This window comes from Phacochoerus africanus, chromosome X, assembly GCF_016906955.1.
Source record: "Phacochoerus africanus isolate WHEZ1 chromosome X, ROS_Pafr_v1, whole genome shotgun sequence".
Lineage (NCBI taxonomy): Eukaryota > Metazoa > Chordata > Mammalia > Artiodactyla > Suidae > Phacochoerus > Phacochoerus africanus.
The window spans coordinates 34,432,745-34,455,451 of NC_062560.1; the positions used below are offsets into that span (position 1 = coordinate 34,432,745).

The 22,707-nt window shown below is 35.0% G+C and overlaps 1 protein-coding gene across 1 annotated transcript in view; it reads left to right on the forward strand.

Annotated features, from left to right (window-relative positions):
- Window positions 1-22,707, forward strand: part of CFAP47 (cilia and flagella associated protein 47) — a 443,526-nt gene that overhangs the window by 363,965 nt on the left and 56,854 nt on the right. The window contains exons 60-61 of the mRNA XM_047764176.1: window positions 18,489-18,648; window positions 20,443-20,537. Of these exons, the coding sequence (XP_047620132.1) occupies window positions 18,489-18,648; window positions 20,443-20,537 (255 nt within the window). The remainder of the gene's footprint in view (window positions 1-18,488; window positions 18,649-20,442; window positions 20,538-22,707) is intronic.

Here is a 22,707-nt window from a genome sequence, read left to right on the forward strand (position 1 = left end):
CCCATGACTTATTTATTATATAATTCAAAGTTTATACCTTTTGACCCCCTTCACCCATTTTGCCCCCAACTTTCCCTCTGGTAGCCAGCAATCTGTTATCTGTATCTGTGAGCTTGTTTTTGTTTTTAAGACTTCACATGTAAGTGAGATCATACGATATTGTCTTTCTCTGTCTAACTTATTTCACCTAGAATAATGCCCTTGAGATCCATCCATGTTGTTGCAGATGGAAAGATTTTATTCCTTTATAGATAAATAATATTCCATTGTATATGCCGGAGTTTCTTTGTCCATTCATCTATTTTTTTATTTTATTATTATTTTTAATTTTTTATTACCCAATGAATTTATTACATTTATAGCTGTACAGTGGTCATCACAATCCAATTTTATAGGATTTCCATCCCACAACCTCGGCACATCCCCCCACCCCCCGAACTGTCTCCTAAACCATTCATCTATTAATGAAAGCTTGGGTTGTTTCCATATCTTGGCTATTACAATGCTGCAATGAACATTGAATGAATAATGCAGTGACCATGAAGGCAAATGTATCTTTTTGAGCTAGTGTTTTCATTTTCTTTGGATAAATACTCACAACTGAAATTGTTGGCTCATATGGTAGTTCTACTTTTAATTTTTTTGAAGAACCCCCATGCTGTTTTCCATAGTGGCTACACCAATTGACATCCCCACCAACAGTACACAGGGTTTCCCTTTTGACCACGTTCCCACCAATGTTTGTTACCTCTCATCTTTTTGGTAATAGGCATTCTAACAGGCATAAGGAGATATCTCATCGTGGTTTTGATTTGCATTTCCCTGATGATTACTGATGTTGAACATCTTTCCATGTACTCATTGGCCGTCTATGTCTCCTTTGGAAAAACACCTATTAAGATACTCTGCCCATTTTGTGATCAGATTGTTTGGGGTTTTTTGCCATTGAGTATATGGAGTCTTTATATATTTTGGATATTAATCCCTTGTTAGATACATGATTTGCAAATATTTTCTCCCATTCGATAGATTGGCATTCCATTTTTTTGATGGTTTCCTTTGCTGTACAGAATGTCTCAACTTCTTTTTCTCTAATTCTCCAACTCACTTCAGTTAGGATTTAATCCTGATGATTTGACTGAAATTTCTTTTGTCTAGGAAATCACAACTTTCATGTTTCATTAACTATACGTCAGTGCTATGTCCTTATCTTACTTTATCTCCCACTAGCATTTAACATAGTTGACTTTTTTCTCCTTGAAATGTTATATTCACTTGGCTTTAGTTTTACTCCTGTGTCATTGTTGAGTCTTTCTGAATCTTCTCTTCTGTCTCTTATCTGCTATCAGAATTCTAGATGTTGGCTTGATTTAAGGCTTAGTCCAATCTCTGCCTCAGTTGAAGTATCTATATATGACCTCCTAATTTATATCTCTAACTCTAAACTTCCTTCTGAGTTTCAGCTGCATGTTTTTATTTTCACATTGATATGTTGTAGGTATCTCTTACTAAATATTAATCTGTCTAAATATATCTGTCTCCTCACTCATGCTAATTTATTTCCCAAATAATTCTCCATCTTAGTCAATGGCAACATTATTTATCAAGTTTATCTTTCTCAAGACCTATGTGTCAGACCCTTTATTTTCCCCCTCACTGCAAATTTCCAGCTGATGAGTGGATACTGATAGCAAAACCATAAAAATATATCCCATTTCTGACTACTTTTTACCACCTCCATCGCTTTTACCCTAGACTACCACACCTGAACTACTGCTGCAGCTTCTGTTATTTTAGTCTTGTGTCCTATAATCTAGTCTCCACACAGAAGACAGAGTTAGCTCTTATAAAATATATTTGAGTCATATCACTCTGCTGTTTAAAACCTCCCGGTGTCGTCCACTTCAGCTTTAGGAGGTGAGATCAGAAAGACACCCCATCCCCCACCTCCGCCACATGATCTGGTACATACTTTTCTTTCTGACTTCACACTTGCTACTCTCTACCACCCTTCAGTGAGATACTGACTGTGTCTACATTCTGAGCCACTTTTATCTAAGTTTTTAAATTGCTCACCCTCTGCTTGGAACACTCTTACCTAACTTATTGTTTAATTATCTATAAATGTTTAAAGCCTCCATTAAACGTCACTTCTTTAGAGAATTTTTCTCTCAAAACAGCTTCCACTAATTCTCTCCCACTAAATAACTAACTTAAAACCTATTATTCACTTTATCTATTTAGTCCTCTCCTTTTTCTCCACTGGAGGTTAAGTTCTGTGATGCAAGGGATATTTTCTCTCTCATTTCCTACAGTACCTTCAGTAACTAGAGCAGTTTCATGCTCAGTCCATTCAGGTATTAATATTTATTAAGAACTACCCTATGCCGAGATCCCATTCTCAGTTCTATAGATACAGCAAGGAGATAAATAGATAAAAATCTCTGCCCTCCTGGGATTTGCATGCTCATGGAAAAAGGCAGACAGTGATCAAATAGGATCAGGGGAGAAAATCGGCAGGGGAGGGGAATAAATACAGTCATAGTGTTGAAAGTGCAATTTTAAATAGGGTGGCTAGAAAAGTCCTTACTGGAGGGATAAAGTGAATGCCTGAATTAGCTTGCATTGGTGGCTATAATAAGTTGCTGATAAGGTCTTATGAGTCCATGCCATCTATGTCGTATGTCAAACCACAGAATATTTAGCAGAGTTATATATTACAAAAAACAGGAAGAGAAAGCCAACATGCTAGGATGCCAACTGAATATTTAATCTCAGTATTCTACATTGTTTGACAATAATCTTCAAGACATAGTATTGAGGAAATCATAGAATATTTGACATGTGGGTTCCAAGCTTCAGTAGCATAAATAAAAAATGGTGGCGTGCTGCTTGGGAGCACATTTTTGGATTTGGCTTACTTAATTCTTGATGTTCAGAAACTTGAGAAAGTAAAGTGAGGATTTAAAGTCAAGAACGCCTCTTGAAGAGAGGCAGGCATGGGGCGAGCAGAGAGGCAAGCAGCTACCCTTTGTTTCTTTGCCAAGCTGGTTATGAGGGGTTATACAAATGAATGGGTGGAGTATTCATTGGGAAGGAGGGGTTTGAGGGTCCTATTCCATGATTTTCATTCCACCTTCCTGAAGGGAGGAGAGATTTTTTTGTCCTTATTTAGCTTTGATTGGAAGTGTCATAGTGTCTGTGCATGATGGGTACTTCTTATCTGCAAGGCTAAGTGTTTTGTAATGAGGGCACAATGAGCAACAGGTTAACTTCAGACACACACCTGGTAATTTGTGCCTTTTCCCACCTTTCTTTGTCTGCCTCCAGGGCACTTATCACCTCAAAAATGTGTGGTTTCCTGTTATTCTGGATGTTTCTGCTTTTCTTTGTCCATGGACCCTGCTGTTTACATGATGCACAGTTTCCTGCCACCTGGCCCATGGGTCCCCCACACGCTTTCTCTGCTCATGTCTAGCTATCTGCCTGCTATAACAGTAACATCTTTTGTAGTAAGATTATCTGTAAAATTAAATTATAGCCATGGTAGTAAAATTGTTTTTCTCAAGTATAAGACTATGGGGTAATTGCTGTAAACTTCTGTGCACTGAGATATCTGGATAATTCAGGCCTATTAAACATGCTATCTATTAAGATATTGGAAAATGTACTTTTTTTGCATAGATATTGAGTGCAAAAGGGTGTTTTGTCATATTTCAGGATGACTAGAAAATACTTGACAAACAGCTAGACAGCTCTACTTGTAGCCAAGCGCTCCAACTAGATCTATTGATTGAACTTACACTGACATTGCAGAAACCAAATATAATTATAGCTGTTAGGAAAGAGTGAAATCAGAAATTTGGTAAACCTTACATCAAGGGTAAAATAACAGCCAATGCATTATAATCTAGGTAGAAATGGTGATGCCCCAGTGGGCAAGAAGTTCATTGAGATAGAAATTCAAGGACAGTATTCAGAGATCCAGGAAATCATTCATCATAGGTTGAATATAACATGTAGCTGACCTTACTGGTTTGGTACCACATAGTAAAGAATCCAACAGAGACAAGATAGTCAGGAACTTAAATCCTTGGAAGTCTGGATAGCTAAACTAGCAAGACACTGACAAAAATATAGAACTGAGTCTACTGCTTGAGGAAATAAATTATAGTGAGCATGGAAAAATAGCTTCTCTAAGTGTGGAAGACAGAGTTTAATTTTCTGTATTACTGATGAAAGCAGAACTTCAACCACAGATTGGTATCTCTAAGCGGTGGAACTTGAGGCTTAAACAAGGAAAAACTTCCTAATTTTATTTCATAATGGAACCGAGTACCTTAATAAGTAGGAACTCCTCATCAGATGGTGGGTCTAAATAGTTGGTGAGGGGCTATCTCCCATAGTTCTTACAATATGTTCCTACATTTACTGGGAGGTTTACACATGAGGCCCATCATATTAGAACTCAAAGATTCTGTCATCCTATGATGGTGACATTAATAAAAACAGATCTTGTATAGGTTTATTTACTTTTGGAACAATTCTGCTCACTCCGATGCTAAGTTTAAAATATTTTCTCTTTCTCAAAAAATGGAACCCTTTTTTTCTTAGGTGCTAGAAAAGGCATAAAAAAGAAAAAAAAATAGAATAAAACTGCTCAGAAGTGTAATGAAAGGGCAGTTATATACTTTTCTCCTGATTTTGGAATCCAACAAGATGTAAATTAGTAAAATTTTGTTTTGTAAATGGAATATACTCTTTCAAATTTTATTGGTCTAATAATATTTTTATTATGTTGGGATCAAGTATCAAGTGCCTGTCTTGAGAGAAACATAATAAGACATACTTAAAATTGGGCATTTATCCATATGCATCAGCTAGAGAGGAAATCACTGTAAGAATATTGAAGATTACTGGCACAGAATCCATGGGTCTGGGAAAACATAATTCAGGAGCCTCAAGAGATGGAAGGTATGGAGAGATAGTAAAGATGGTGACAGCTTGAGCACATTTGGGTCACTTTTGTGAAACAACAAAGTTTTCTAGACTTTGCATTTTTTGTTTTAATTCTTAGATTCTGATAAGTGAAAATAGGTTTTAAGCCATGCCTTATGACCTGTTTGGTGCATTCTAAAAAAATTCCTGCTTTATGCTACACAAATATTAAATTTCTCAATATGTTTGTTCATTTTTTGTATGAAAAAATATAATATCAGACTCCAGTTCCAGAGTAGATACTACATTCAGTGAGTCAAGTTAATTAAAATCTTCTATCACTTCAAACCTTTATTCAAAGCAAAAAAATCTCAGAAATAACCAAGCATGTTAGATAAGAAGAGTTTAAAATGAAAATCAATATGCATCTGTCAAATATAATCAGAGCTCTATCTGATATGTCAAAAATCCAATTACACTGGAACCGAAATTGTTATCATTTTTTTCTTCTTTTAGCTGACATCCCTATGTGTATTTAAGTCTAAAAGTAAAATCAAATGGATATAAGTTGTCACAGTCTCCATGTGTAGGAAATCAGTACACAATTGAAACTCTACTGTCACCAGCTCTGTGGGCAAGTCAAAATTTAATCATATGAAAGGATTAGATTTCTATTTTTTCAGTTATCTCATAAAAGGGATATGATGAATACATTTTATGAAAACATCCATTCTAGGATATCCCTATTTTGACTAGGCAAAACCATTCATTACCTTTGGCTACATGCATTCTTCTGGAATTCTAGTAGCCCTAATGGTTTTTCCTTTCCTGTAGCAAGTGGGCATGTTCTGAAATCATTAACCCCTTGATAACAGCAGAAGAAATCATCTTTGAGTGTTATTCGTCTTATTATTAAATGCAAATGGTTCTGTGATCTTTATCATAACTTGTTATCAGGAAGAAACTGACAGGAGGAGAAATGTAAATGCTGAGACATTTATCTGGCAGATAAGCACTCAATTCCTGAGTGGTTAGCAAACTCTCAGCATTTGCCATTAGTTTATTATTTGTGAGAGCTGAGTTCTGAGAATGCTAAGCTTATATATAGCAAAGTATATGCCTATGTTTAGGTAGCTAGAGATTGTTGAATAAATGGTGGGTTATTTTCAAGCCATTAGCAAATCATTGTATGTAGTGTACATTTGCTAAGTTATCCATTCTTTTCCATCACCAAAATCTCATCCCCAAAGATAGTGGGAGTGTGAGATCTTACTACCACCATCTATCTTTCTTCCATCTGGAAGTATGTAAGTATATATTTATCCTTTTTTATGTCAGCCATATGAACACCTGTTCTCCTGGGTCATCCCATATTCTCAACATTGATATCCTCACAGTGTACATCCACTTTTTTGTTGTTGTTGTTGTTAACCACAGCTTTCAAACCTTTACAAATCTTAAAACTTTACCACACCATCCTCTAGAATTTGTGGTATATTGTATGGAAAATACCCTCTATCTAAACCTGTTTAGCCTACTTACCCTGCCTTGCTCATTCCTTCCCCTGAAAGCCACAGTAAAGACTCTTGGTCATTCCCCTATCCAATGACTAGCTCTGATGATTCCCCATGTAGCCCTTCCTGGTATATCATGCCTCCTGTTTCTAAGGATATGTGATTATAAAACTTCTTCCTTCATGACATTCATTTCTGTGTCTGCATGTTTCACCATACCTGATTAAAATAAATCCTGGGTACATTTTAAAACCTACAATATGTATATTTCATTCAAATTAGTTAAAAATTGATACCCATGGAAAGCAATAAGTTGCATATGTATATTTAATTACCATTTTCAACAACTAAGAACATCATATGAAGTGATAGACTCAAAAACACTATAAATCAGAATCCTGAAATATGTTCATGTAACCCATGACTACATCACTACTGACAACCTAAGACATTAGAAAAATAAGGCAATCTTATGAACATCTGTGAACACATAAATTCAACATCTTAGGAGAAATTGATCCATTTTTAGTAAATTCCAAACCACTAAAATCCACCACAGATGAAACAGATAATATGAATAGCCCTGCAACTATTAAAGAAATTGAGAAGTTCCCGTCATGGTGCAGTGGTTAACGAACCCGACTAGGAACCATGAGGTTGCGGGTTCGATCCCTGGCCTTGCTCAGTGGGTTAAGGATCCAGCATTGCCGTGAGCTGTGGTGTAGGTCGCAGACGCGGCTCGGATCCCGAGTTGCTGTGTCTCTGGCATAGGCCGGCGGCAACAGCTCCAATTAGACCCCTAGCCTGGGAACCTCCATATGCCATGGGAGCGGCCCTAGAAAAGGCAAAAAGACAAAAAAAAAGAAAAAAAAGAAAAAAAGAAATTGAATTAATAATTGAGAAGGTTCCAAGGAGAAATCTTCAAGCCTAGATGGCATCACTGTCAAATTCTACCAAATATTTAAAGAAGAATTAACACCAATCTTTCTCAAAATTTTTTAAGGCAGAGAAGAGGAAGAAGCACTTTCCAACATAATCTATGAGGGTAGCATTGTCCTGATACAAAGCCCAGAAACACATTACAGTTAAAGAAAACTATGGACTAATGCTATTCATGAAATTAGGCACAAAAATATTCAACAAAATATTAATAAATTAATCCATCAATATATAACAAAAAATTATACCCATGAGCAGATGGTGTTTATTCCAAATGTAAAGGCTGCTTCAGCATTTGAAATTTCCTTAATGTAATCTACTCTGATAAAAAAAAAAGCTAAAGATACAGAAGAAATTATCACATTATAAATCAACTATATTTCAATAAAACTTGAAAAAAAGAAAAGACTGAAGAAAAAAATCACAGATAACTCTATAGAAAAAGCTTTAGAATAAAAACACCATTTCTTAAAGCTTTAGAATAAAAACACTACTTATTTCTTATAAAACTCTCTGCAGCCTAGAAATAAAAGGGAATTTCCTCAACCTGGTAAAGAGCTTACGTGATAGAACTTCAGGTAATGTCACCTTCAGTTATGAAACATTGAATACTTTCTAAAATCAGCAATAACACAAGAATGTCACTCTCGGCACTTGTTTTTCATACTATTGGAAGTCCCAGCCAGTGTAACAAGGTAAGCAAAGAAAATGAAAGGCAAATAGAATGAAAGAAAGAAATGAACTGTCCTTATTTTCATATCATATGGTTACATACAAGAAGATCCCAACAATCTAAAAAAAAATTTGTAGTAGTATTAAATTAATTCAGCAAGGTCATGATAAATAAGAGGAAAAAACACACAAAAATCAATAATATTTGTATATACTAGCAATGAAATTGTGGAAACTGAAATTTAAAAGCTAATATCATTTAAAATCTCTGTAAATAAATACTTAGAAGTAAATCTTACTAAGCATGTACAGGACTTGCATGCTAAAAATGACAAAATCAAATTATATTTAAATAAATGGAGAAATACACTCTCTTCATGAATTGGAAGACTCAATATAGTGAAGATGTCAGTTCTATCCAACTTTATCTATAGGTTTAATGCAACTCCTATCAAGATGGTCACACCTCATGCAAAAATTAACACACTGCTAAGCAAATAGTTTTTACTTTTCACCAATAACAAATTCCATGAGGAATAATTAATAAATTGGACATCAAAACTAAAATATTTTGCTCTATAAAAGCCCATGAGAAGATGATAAGATAGAAAGCTGTAAACTGGGAAAAATATTTGCAAACCACATATGTAATAAAGGATTAGTATCTAGAATATACAAAACATACTGAAAATTTACTCGTAAAAATACAGTTTTTAGAAAATGATCTAAGAACGTAAACAGGTATTTTACCAAAGAAAATATTCCAATGGTTAATAACCACATGAAAAGGTGTTCAATATAATTAATCTTAATAGAAATGCAAAATAAAAACACAAGGAGATTTCAATACAAACCTGTCAGAATGGCTCAAATAAAAAATAGTGACAGCATCAAATGTTAGGAAGGATATAGAGTCACTGGGTCACTCATACATTGCTGGAGGCAGCATAAAACGGTACAGCTGTTCTGAAAAACCGTTTAGTGGTTTCTTATGGAAGTTAACATGTGATTATGCTACCACTTAATAATTATACTCATGGGACTATGTCCTAGAAAAGTGAAAATTTATGTCTAAACAAATGTATGTACATGGATGTTCATAGCAGATTTATTTATAATAGCCAAAATCTGAAAACAATCTAGATGCCCTTCAAAGGGTGAATGACTAAACAAACAGTGGTCTGTCCATACCACTTGAGTACTCTTCAGCAATAGAAAGGAACAAAGCATGGAGAAGTACAGCACCTTGATTAAATGTCTAGGGAATTATTCTGAGTGGAAAAGCCAATCCCCTAAATTTATATACTATATTCTCTTTTTGTAAATTTTTATTTATTTTTTATTTTTTTTATTTTTTTTAGGGCTGCACCTGCAGCATATGGAAGTTCATAGGCTAGGGGTCAAATCAGAGCTATAGCTGCCAGCTTATGTCATAGCCACAAGCAACACCAGTTATGAGCTGCATCAGCGACCAACACTGCAATTCACAGCAATGCCAGATCCTTAACCCACTAAGCAAGGCCAGGGATAGAACCCCATTCTCATGGATACTAGTCAGGTTTGTTACCATTGAGCCACAATGGCAACTCCTATATACTATATTCTTGGAGTTCCTATCATGGTGTAGTGGAATTGAATCCGACTAGGAACCATGAGGTTGTAGGTTCAATTCCTGGCCTTGCTCATTAAGTTAAGGATCTGGCGTTGCCATGAGCTGTGGTGTAGGTTGCAGAAGCGGCTTGGATCTGGCGCTGCTGTGGCTGTGGCTTAGGCCGGCAGCTACAGTTCCAATTAGACCCCCAGCCTGGGAACCTCCATATGCCATGGGTGCGGCCCTAAAAAAGCAAAATAATTTTAAAAAAATACTAAATTGTTGATATGACCAAATTATAGCAATGTGGAATAGTGGTATAATGATTCAGGGCTAGAGTGGAGGTTGGGTGGGGATATCTATAGAAGGTTAACCAGAGGGATCTTTATGGTAATGCACCTTCTACATCTTCACTGTTTCAGTGTAACATTTTGGATTTTGTATTATAGTTCTACAAGATGTTACCATGGGAAATAACTAGTAAAGGGTACTTTAATTTCTTAAAACTATATGTTTATAATTGTCTCAAATATTTGTGTAATGAACAAGGATTATATCATAGTATAATAAGAGAATAATCAGATAAAAGATATATGCTATGTTTGTATCTATAATATATCATTTTTAAAAGATAAAATATATATCATTACTCTTTGTGTGATTGCTAATAATCAGAGCTAAATAAGCATCTAGAAAAGAGGTTAAGTATGTTTTTTTTTTCCTTACAAGAGAGAATTGCTTTGTCTCATATTAATTATTTTTCTATAACCTACATCATACAGTTTGGCAATCAATAATAAAAATGTTATTTGCAAAAATAATATGTTTTTGGAATTAAATGTTACTATTTGTGAATTGGAAAAGGTCTTCAAGAACTCAATGTTTAGTGACATTTAATATGTGCTGCTGCCTGACATAAAGCATGCCCAAGTCTCCAGATAATTGTCATAAATGTTTATTAAATTAGGTTGGCAGCTGAGCATAATTTGACATCTTTTGTAAAATTTCCCTTTCTATTATGTCAAATGACCAATTTTCCACACAAATGACTTCAGATTCCAATCACACTGATTTGTAATTATGATTTTTCAGCATAGAGCAGGTGGATTTCTTAGCTAGTTAGTGAAGCTACTGATTTTATTGTAAAACAAAGAGCTGTAGCTTTTGTTATGCAAAGATGCTTGGATGCCTGCCCTTCAGAATAACCTCTATAACCTGAAATTTAGACCTACTTTTACCACTAGAATATTTCTATGAAGAGAATAAAAATTGGACTTATTAAAATCCTCTATAAGGTACTTATAAAATGGTACCAAGACACACAGTACCATTTCTATTTTTTACCCCTTTATGTAATTTTCTTAGTTTCAAAAATACAGTTAAACATTCTAACAGGGAGAGGACTAATAATGTCTGCTTAGGATTTATAGAATTGGGGCCTTTTACAACAGGTAGAGTGGTTGATGGGCATAGAGGTGGAGAGATAGAAAGGGAGCTAGAGAAATAAGTAAATTGTGAGTGAATAATGAACTTTTGATGAGACATGGTTTTCCTTTAGTAAAATTTACTATATTAAAATTTCCTACAATGAATTGAAACCTGATGACTGCTGCTGACATCCAGCATTTCCTCCTCTTCTCTTATCTGATATACATTGTTCCTATTTCATTAAGAATATAGAGTCAAATCACAATCTCATTGTCTGGTTCTTCCATCACATCAACCAGCCTAATTGTATTTTCATCCATGTGCCTTGCCTCCCCTTCCATTACATTAGAAAAGTTCTCTGTGCTCTTATGGCCAGCCCTCTACTTGTTTACTGTATCCTAGGCCTACTCAACTATGTGGAGCTCTCCAGCTCTTCCCTCTGTCTTCTCTGTACTAATTCTTCTGCGATTATGCCTGTCAACGTAGTATACACATAGTAATAGCTCTGAATGTTAAAAGACCTGGCTCTCTTTACCCCTGACCCCTGCCAGGTACCATCCCATTTCTCTGATCCCTCTTTATGGCAAAACAACTTGAAAAGTTGTCTATACTTAGTGCTCTGACTCCTTATATACCATTATCTTTTGAACCCAAGCTAATCTAGCTTTAGTCTCTTTCAGTCTACTGAGGTAGAATACTTTTGAAGCATCCTTTTTAATAGGAGGAAAATCTCACTTAGAAATGTAAGTAACTTTCCCAGTTTCCCAGAACTAATGAATATCAGAGCATAGATTTAAACTTCTAAATCTCAAATGCTCTGCATTATATCATAGAGTACTCTTGCAGGTGAAGAGACAGATTTTACACACACACACACACACACACACACACACACACACACACTACTTAGCAGTGCAGAGAACAAGGAAGACATGATAGTTGATCAGTAAGGGATATTAGTTTTAGTAGCAGTTGTAGTAGACAGTATTTTATCTTAAAATTCTCTGTGGATAACTTTACTTGAAATTAAAATTACTTTCCACCAAAATATTCAATTTCCTGACATTAATTCTTTAAATTTTAGTTATCTTTTCTATTTACAGGGAAAAGTGTCATCATAGACTATTAGGACTGGAAGGCACATTAAGATAGTCTACATACTTATGTAAAGCTCAAAACCCTTCTGTCATCATTGTCAGTGGTTATTCAGCATGTGCTCAATGATGGCCTTCAGAAACAGAAAACTCATCCCTTCACTGTGACTCTGGTCAGGAGGATCTGAGAGTGGATTTTTTTTTTTTTTTTGCTCATTTTGAGCCGTCAATGAAACACTTACATTGGAATCAGTATTTTCTTTAAGTATATTTTGTTTTTGCATTTACTAATGTGTTTTTAACTTTTTTAAAAAAGCTAACATAAAACTCTAACTTTCAGGTGTTTAGTTCATGGTGTAAAATTTACCCTAGCATTCGTATTTGTGTTGAATAACCTACCCCCCAAATCTACTTTAAAAGCATTTTGTGTCCCAAACTGAACATCTTTTCTAAGAAGCATGGACTTGTGTTTTTTCCCCAGTGACCTATATGAGTAACTGTGACCTCACACTTAGTGCTCACCTGTTCTACACCAGTCCTTTTAATGGTATCTTCTTTCACCAACTTCTTTATTAAATCTCAGACATTCGCTAGCTCTATAAAAGATGGACAAGTAAAGCAACACCAGACTCTAATTCTTCATGAGGAAAGTTCCATAACTGAAATGCCCCTCTTGCCATTTAATAGATGTCCCCATTTGATACATGCACCTCAGTCAATGAGGTACAGGTAGGAAGAGAAGAATGTTTCATCCCTAGCTTTTCCATGATCATGGCAGCCGAATGGCAATCACAGTCAAGTTTCTCTATGTTCCCTGTGATTTGAGGGCCTGGAATTAGAAATTCTGTAAACAAGGTCAATGCATATCCCATGCCTCAGCCTCTGAGATAACATAGAAGGAAAGATAATTTCATGGATTAGTTTGCTAAGGCTGAAATAACAAAATACTGGTCTGGGTAGCTTAAAATAAATTTATTTTTTTCACAGTTCTGGGGGCTAGAAGTTCAAAATCAAGGGGCCAGGAAGTTTCATTTCTTCTGAGGTATCTCTCCTTGGCTTGGAGATGGCTTCCTTCTCACTGTATCTTCACACTGTCTTCAAAGGACCTCTTCTTGTAAGGACACCGGTCATTATGGGTTAAAGCCCATCCTAACAGTCTTATTTTAAGTTAACCACCTCTTTAACTGCCCCATCTTCAAAGACAATCATATTTGAGATCGTGGCAATTAGGGCTTCAACATATGAATTGGGAATTGGGACATAATATCTCTAAAGAGCCAGTGAAAGGACTCTTCTCCAAACTACCATATTAACAATTCTGTTCTATTTTTTCATGATAATTTGAAGATTATTAAATCAGTTACTGAAAACATATTCAAATAGAAGGTGCACAGATTTCATGTGTGAAAAGGGTTGATGAAAACTCATGTTCTTGATGGCCTGATGTTTTAAAATTAAAACTTACATTCTTATTTAAAATAAACCACTGTATGGAGTTCCCTTGCAGCCCATTGGGCTTAGGATACAGCATTGTCTCTGCAATGTCTCAGGTCACTTCTGTGGCGCAAGTTCAATCCCTGGACCGGGAGCTTTCACATGCCATGGGCATGGCCAATGAAATAAAATAAACCACTATAACAGCAACATGGATGGACCTAGAGATTATCATACTAAGTGAAGTAAGTTAGAGAAAGACAAATATTACATGATATCACCTATATGTGGAATCTAAAAAAATACTACAAAATGAATTTATTTGCATAACAGAAACAGACTCACAAGACATGGGAAACAAATTTATGGTTGCCAAATGAGAAAGAGATATGGGATAAATTAGGAGTTTGGGATTAGCAGGTGCAAACTAATATATATAAAATAGATAAATCACAAGGATCCACTGTATAGTACAGGGAACTATACTCAATACCTTATAATAAACTATAATGGAATGAAATTTAAAAAGAAGAATATATATATATACATATATATGTAGAAGCAGATCACTTTGCTGTACACCTGAAACTAACACAATATTGTAAACTATCCTTCATAAAAAATAGATACATTTGACAAAAGTAAAAATAAACTACAAAAGAAACCACTGTAACAAAAATAATAGCATAACTTAGAGTGCTACTATGTTTCTTAGTATCTCTTTGATTTCCTACATGGGCTATCTCTAATTCCATGCCAAATATTAGAAGTTATGCTGTAGGGAATAGTAGTATAATACTACTAAAGTGATTAAAATTAATCTCTCAAGATGAAATACTTTCATTAGTAAAATGAGGATTATATTCACTTTATACTCTTCGGAAGATTTTCTTCTAAGAAGTCAAGAAAACTCATGGCCATTAAAGCATTGTACAACTTCTGTATTTCAAATTGGAGATCAGTATACAAATATGTCTAATACCTTTAATCAAAAGAAAAATCAAAATAGTTTTAAAATAACACTGAATATAATTTGAATGCTGAGTGTATCTAGGCCATAGCAGATTTCAAAAGCAAAACAGTAATAGTAATAATAATAATCACTGAGTGCTTTTCTTTTTAATATTTCTCAGACATGACATATTATCAGGGTTTCAAAAATTCTGTAAATAATATATACCTCTTTCATAAAATGTGTAAGTACATAAAGTAAGTTATGTAAAGTAAAATGTATATATTTCCCCTCAGATGCTTACTAGGATTTTGAACTCTAGAATGGTAACTGTAATAGAAAAAATAAATATATCTGTAGTTGGTATAATAACTGAATGGAAGTAGGGTAAAACAGAAAACAATAAGCTTAGAAAATATTTTGAATTTAGAATATGCTTTAATGGTTGGTTTAATCTAGTGAATATAGTAATCATACTAGCTAGATTTCCCAGTCAGAAGACAGAAACAACTGATAAAGTTACTCCCAGATTCCTTGTAAACACATAAGAAGATGTTGAAATAAGCTTCTAGCAACACTGAAAACTAAGACTGAATTCCAAGAACCTAAAAGCACCTAGTATAACACTCAAATGAGAAAAATGGAAGCCATATTCTTGTTCTTGAATAGATCGTGAATGGACAAAAATGTCAGTTATCCCTAAAATATAAAGTCAAGGTGATCCCATTGAAAGTACTGAATGCCAGCCCATCCCCTTCTTTCCAAATTTAGAAAAATTCTTTTAAAAAATGAGCTGGAGGAGGAAGCAGTTAGTCCTGGTAGAAAATAAAGCATCTATAATTAAAACAATACAGTACTTACACATGAAGAGAAAGACCAACGAGCTCTTGGGAATCCAGAAAAAGACCAAAATATATATGGAAATGCCATGAAGGTGGCATTTCAAATCATTGAACATTTAAATAAGTGTTTTTTGGAAAACTGGCCTCATATAGCATGTCAACAAAATTGGATACTTTTTTTTTTTTTTTTAATCTTTTTGCCATTTCTTGGGCCGCTCCTGCGGCATATGGAGGTTCCCAGGCTAGGAGTCTAATCGGACCTGTAGCTGTCGGCCTACGCCAGAGCCACAGCAACTCGGGATCCAAGCCACGTCTGCGACCTACACCACAGCTCACGGCAACGCTGGATCCTTAACCCACTGAGCAAGGGCAGGGATCGAAACTGCAACCTCATGGTTCCTAGTCAGATTCGTTAACCACTGCACCACAACGGGAACTCCTCTTTTTGCCTTTTCTAAGGCCGCTCCCTGCATATGGAGGTTCCCAGGCTAGGGGTCTAATCGGAGCTGTAGCCGCAGCAACGCCAGATCTGAGCCATGTCTGTGACCTGCACTACAGCTCACGGCAACGCCGGAAAAACTGGATACATTCTTGATTCCTTAGATATGGATAAATTACAAATGCATTGAATATCTAACTATAAGGATGAAAGCATATAGGTATTAGAAGAAGCCATGAATAGATTCTTGATAAGATAGAAGTGAAGATGGCTATCCTGTCTCTACTAAGTGTTGCAAAGGACAATAGGGGAACCACAGGAAATAAAACTCATTTGTGAGACATGAAATGAATTTGATAAATTGTCAAAGTTCTTTGCAATGTTAGGCTTCAATGGTATCTTGGAAGCTTATTAATATCACAGTGATTCTTACTATTCAAGCATATAATAATAAAGAAATGTGTGGTAAATTCAGTAAGGAACCATGGTTCTACTTGTAGACTGATAAAAATTTACAGCACAAATAGCTTACTAGATTTTTAATTAAATGGTCTTCTTTGTTATAGTATTATGTTTCATTTCAAACATTGTAAGAAAGCTTGGTGTTAGCAATGAACTACATTTATTTATTTATTTATTTATTTATTTTTGGCCTAAGGATTGAACCCTTACCATAGCGGTAATCAGAGCCACAGCAGTGACTCCGGATCCTTAACCCACTGAGCCACCAGGGAACTCCATGAAGTCACCTGTTGTGTCTTTGTCTTGACTTCTTACACCATCTAAATGACTGGGTTTATTTTTAGTCATAATATAATCTGTTTTTAGTGGTAATCTACTTTTGTAAGGATCAATGATAATTTCTAAACTTGACTTGCTTAGGGATGTATGTATGGTTTATTTCACTCAGCTCTGCTGCTTTTATTCCAGCTCTTTATCCTATCTTATTTTGACTCTTGCTGTTTTTAATCATTTGAATGCAGTGATTCATGGAAAATACAGAACTCATAGACACAAAGTTGAAGATGACAGAAATTGTTCAGATATCTTAGTAAATAGCACAATCTTTCATTGGGACTTTGGGAAAGTTATTTAACCAAATTGTCTCAATATCTCCATCTCTATAATGAGAAACATAGTAGCACTTATTTATGGTGTTTTTTTAAGAATGAAATGAGACGTGTGAAAAATACTTAGCACAGAGCCTGGCATATAGTCAGTAGTCAGTAAATATTCACTAGTAATCATATTAATTATTAGTTATTGTTTTTTTTTTTTTGGTCTTTTTGTCTTTTTGCCTTTTCTAGGGCTGCTCCCACAGCATATGGAGGTTCCCAGGCTAATCGGAGCTGTAGCCACCAGCCTACACCAGAGCCACAGCAACACAGGATCCGAGCCGCGTCTGCAACCTACACCGCAGCTCATGGCAACACTGGATCTTTAACCCACTGAGCAAGGCCAGGGATCGAACCTGCGACCTCATGGTTCCTAGTCAGATTCGTTAACCACTGCGCCACGACAGGAACTCCTATTAGTTATTGTTAATATGATAATACACCTTGGTACCTTTTCATTTCCTAAAGAAATAAAATTTTAAATTTTAAAAGTTGTAAGAATTTTGAGTTGGGGTATTTTACAGAGGGGCCATTTTCTATTTTCTTTCTTGATGTTGTTAATAGTTTAGTTCACTGTTCTCATCTGAAACAAAGTGGCTTTGAATATGATCTGTCTTATAACAAAGGATTTTAAAAACCAATATAGTCAATAATCCCTTATTTTCATGTAAAGCAATAGTGTTACTCTTCAAAATAAAGGGAGACTCTTGCAAACCTTCACTGTTATGAATGGCCAGAAGTTCATTACTCTTCCAGCCTCTCAATAATTATCTAATAGGTAGTAGAGGGGCTTTTTCCAAGAATTGGTCTCATAACCATCTGCTTCTGGATCTTACGAGGTGTTACTTAAACATGCAGCTTTGGGACCCCAGCCCAGACTGAATAAATCAGAATCTCTGTAGTTAGGGCTTAGAAAACTCCATGTCTAATGAGTTTTTTTTTTTTTGCAGGTGGTACTGACTGAAAAATTCCAATCCATTAGAACACAAGAAAGTGTGTCAGTTTTTCTGTCTTCTGATTTTTGCAACCTGGAGTGGATGCCCCTTTCTTTCACAAATAAGTTTTAGCTTCCTTCATGGATAAGTTAAAGAATGGTTTACTGGTAGCAATTCTGGGGCTCCATGGGAACACCTGGAGCTATTATGGTCTAGAAAAATATCACAGGCAAATTAAAAGTTCAAAAATTGCTGTACTTTGTCTTATGCAAAATGTGGTAAGATTTGAAAAGACTCATGGGTTTTATGGTTCTTCTATCACTCTGGGAAGCTCAAGTCATTACTATCAACATTTCCTCAACCTGTCCAGCCTTTTTAGGAGAACATTCTTGCCTCAGGATAAAATGTGTTTTTAATAAGATTGATGGAAAATTAGTGAACCACACTTATAAATTTAGCATCATGTGTCTTTGGGTTCAAGAGTGATTTTGACAAATTTATATAATCAGTAAAGGAGAGATTACTTTCTGTTGTTAAAATTATATTCTGAAAGTGTTTACCACATTAAAAATTATTTTTTTTGTGTTTTTCACAGGAATTGCATTGCCTCCTAAAGGAAATCTAGATATTCAGGTGTTATTTATGCCCCAAGTTATGAGATTACAAAAAACAATGGTCATTATTCAAATGAGGAAGGCAAATGGAGAAAATTGGTTTATTGACAATTTTAATGACTTGCACCCAGAGTTGAAAAGGTAACATTTAAATAGGACATTGAAAGAACATGATTTCATTTAGACTGACATTGATGTGATCGGCTTCTTTGATAAGTTATGCAATGTAAATAAAGTTCATGAGGTTAAGTTCTCTGAAGTGTTGAAATTTATATGGTCAGAGGAGGAAAATACATCTGTTATGTGAGGTTGGTATATATCATTGCAGATTTGAAGTTTAGAGTGACAAACAAGTCAATCTAAAGTATCGTATCAATGAATCACAGTCAGATACATGCAAAGCGACTCCTTTTTGACTGGGAAAATAATTACTACTAAGACAATACATAGTCTATATCTAGAGAGCAACCCGGAACATCTTGTCTGGGCAAAATATAGGACTTAAATGCTGGCATTCAGCGAGTGATGGCACTGTGCCAGGTGTATGACATCCTTATGGAATAATTGCCATGACCAGGGCATGCTGAATCATTGCCAGAATGCATATTACTTTTACCTTTTTTGCTTAGCTTAAATTTAAGCAGACTCTAGTAATGATGCAGAATTTTGAATTTTTTCTCTGTTTCTATAGTTTGATTAAATAATGGTCTAGAAATATTAGTTTGAAAGAAATTCTTATTTTGCCCTATGTATGCATATTTCTTCTCCACATTCAGAAAATTCTTTCCTGTAGGTCCATTAGGGGATATTCTCCCATGCTTTTCACCACTCCTGCAGTCAGGACTGCCAACATGATTTGTGTAAAATGAAAATGAGGAGACCCTCATTCAAAAAGTATTAAGAATTTTAAGACATTAAAAAAAACATGAGCAATTCCAAGTGGGGAGTTCTCGTGCTTTTGCACAGGTCACATGCCTATGAAAGTGGTTCTACCTGTTGTGTCTTATGTTCCATTTTTAATAAGAAAAGCCTGTTTTCAACAAAGATCAGAAATATTTTCTGGTATTGCTGTCCTCCTATAGTAAATGATGGACTAACTATGGATAATTTGACAAATGTCCTTTTTCTTTTAATGAGTATTCTCCAAAAGTAAATTCCTCATCACTTTCTGAAATCCTGTACTTAATGGCATTTGTGTGTGTGTGTGTTTTGTGCTTTTCCTGCCCAGTTTAGAATATAACCCCTGAATTATATTACACATTATATTATACAGAGTTTTCCACTGTATTACCTCTAATAAATCACAGTTTAATCACATCAGTAAATACCAATAGAGTCATCCCTTGATATCCATGGGGGATTTATTTTAGGAGCCCCACAGATAACCAAAATTCATGATTGCTCAAGTCCATTATATAAAGTGGCATAGTATTTGCATATAACCTATATAATCCTTCAATATACTTTAAATCACCTCTGTGTTACTTATAATACCTAATATGACGTAAATGCTGTATAAATAGTTGCCAGTCTGCAGCAAATATAACTTTTACTTTGGGGAACTTTCTGGAATGTTTTTTAGTATTTTCAATTTGTAGTTGGTGGAATCTGCAGTTTCAGAACCCACGGATGCAGAGGGCCGACTATACTAACCTTTAAATGTAGGGAAAAACATTCCTCAGTTTTAACTTGCATCTCATGACGGTTGTATTATATTTTTCTTTGTGGTAATTTACCAGGGTTTGGTGTGAAATGTTTGGAAAATCAACATTTGCAGAAAATACTTTGTACTTCATACTTAGTTTCTCTCTGCCAAAGTTTAAATTCACAAGCTTTGCTAAAATGTCATTAGGTTAATAAAAAATATGTTCTTTTATGCTAATTTTGAAAGCATTTATGTTTTTCTTCACTGTTAATAATTTAATTTTTAATTAGAGCTTTGGGACTAGAGGGAGAAGAAGTCCAAGAAATACGCTGGATACACCCTATTGTTGGACTCCCACAGGCACCACATCCTTTATATCCTGAAAGTAGGTATATCTTAGAAAATACTAGGATTTTAAGGAATCTTAAAGGCCTTCTAATCCCATCTCTGCTTTGTACAAGTAGAAAACCAAGGTCCACAGAAAGTAGGTTGTAAAGTGACCCAGCCCTCCTCATGGGAATGCTAGGACTGATCTGGTCTCAAGTCCAATGATCTTTCCATAAAACCATACCATTTCCTGTTGCTCTTCCTGTTGATGAAACCTCCAAATCAACTAAGATCCAAATAATATTAACTTCCAACCCTTTTATTCCATGTTCTATGATGCACGAAGTGCCCTGTGCTGGATCTATAAGATTCCCGGGTACTTGGGTTCTTGGATCATATTTAATAGCCATATTTCAGCTTCTGTGTAACTCATCCAAGAACTATCCTTTGGGGACAATGATTCCTCTATCAGTTATCCCTGATAGAAAAATTTTATGGTATTCTCCCCAAACCAGTCACAATGTACTAAAATTTTCAGGGAGGTTTGCTTTGCCACCATACATACAACATAAAATCCCTACCCTTAAAATGCCTTTCTTTTTCTCAGGGACCTCTTTTTTTTCTCCACATACTTCAGGCTCCTCTCAAGTTTCTGTATGTTCTCTTTCCTTAACATTCTTCTCACTTCTCCTTCATACTTTGGATTTCTCCATTTTCTTCCCAGGGTCAGCCTGAGAAGCACAGTTCCTTTTTGATAACCATAGGGTGAAATTTAGTATCCCAGCCACTTACCAGGCTCTAGGCATAGTTGTTCCTAACTAAGGAGCACTAAATTTCAGAGCAAAGGGGTATCAATTTTCTATCTTCTCCTTGAGCAACACAGATAAGCCGAAAGAAGTCTTGAAATTTTGAATTTTCCTTCCCCTTCTAATACCAGTCTTTGTTAGTGAAAGAGCTAGTCTTCTACTGACATAAATTATGTCACTACACTTAGAAAGAAGAGAAAGAAATAAGTTTTGCTTGTGAATAACCGCATTTCCCCAGATACACTGTTTGTTTATAAATGAAGGCCAAGATTATATATTTCCTTATGTAGTTTAATTTTAACTGGAGTAAAATTTCACATACCTAACAGTACCTTTGACAATAAGTGTCATTTGCCTTGAAGTATTTTCACTCAAATTAAAAAGTTATCCACACATAAATATTCCAAATATACTAAATTATCTTCAGAATGCTTCACGAATATGTCAAAATGTTTTTTTTAATTTCTTTCTAAAACATCATTGTTTGTATAGTTTCCATAGAGCTGAACAGTTTAAAATTTATAATAATCTTCTGATCAAAGTGATGCAATACAGCCTAGACATTACTCTATTGGAATACTGACAACAGTGTTGCTCTTGTCTACTCCAGACACAGTTTGTTTTATCCCAGATTAAAGATTTAAAGCACAAATTTTGTAGTCTAAAACAAAGCCTGTAAGAAAATAAAAACATAAATTTCTTACACAGTTTTCTTCAAAGAAGTTAAATATACTCCAGAAACATAGATAATTTTTCAAATCACTTCTTTTGGTAATTATTAGATTTTACAATTAAATGTGAATTCTCTAAATAGCCTATATTACATTAGCACAGCCAAGTAGTAACAGCATCGTTCTGAACAGATTGTGTACTGGTTATTAAATCATTTTATAAAAAGTCTAAAATCTGTTCTAGTAATTATTTTTCTCTACAAATGCCCTTGAGAAACAAACGGGTATGATTTTATAAATAGGTATTATTTACTTTCTCTGCAGTCCATTCTTCATTTTTAAGAACATATCAGAAATAACCTATTGCTTTCCCCGCTCAACTGTATCACCATCAATGTTTATCATTTCTGTTCTTTTCTGTGTATCTATAACCCAGGTTATTCTCAAGCCCAGGGTACTTTTGTTGTTCTGTGTCCCACCTTTTCACTTTGTGCATTCTTATCTGCTCCTGTCCATTGGGGCAGATAATTGGAAAAGGACTTTACTGCCTGTCACAGTGTAAAAACAATGGAATGTGAATCCATTGTGACTTGGTAATCCTGGAATTGCTAGGGCCCTAATTTCCTAAGGATTTATAGGACAAGACCAGCGACATGATACTAAATGTAACTTTGATCATCCTAATTTCCAATTTAATGCTTTAAGACTGAAGCTAATTATAACCAGAAAAACTTGTACATTTTCATCAGCC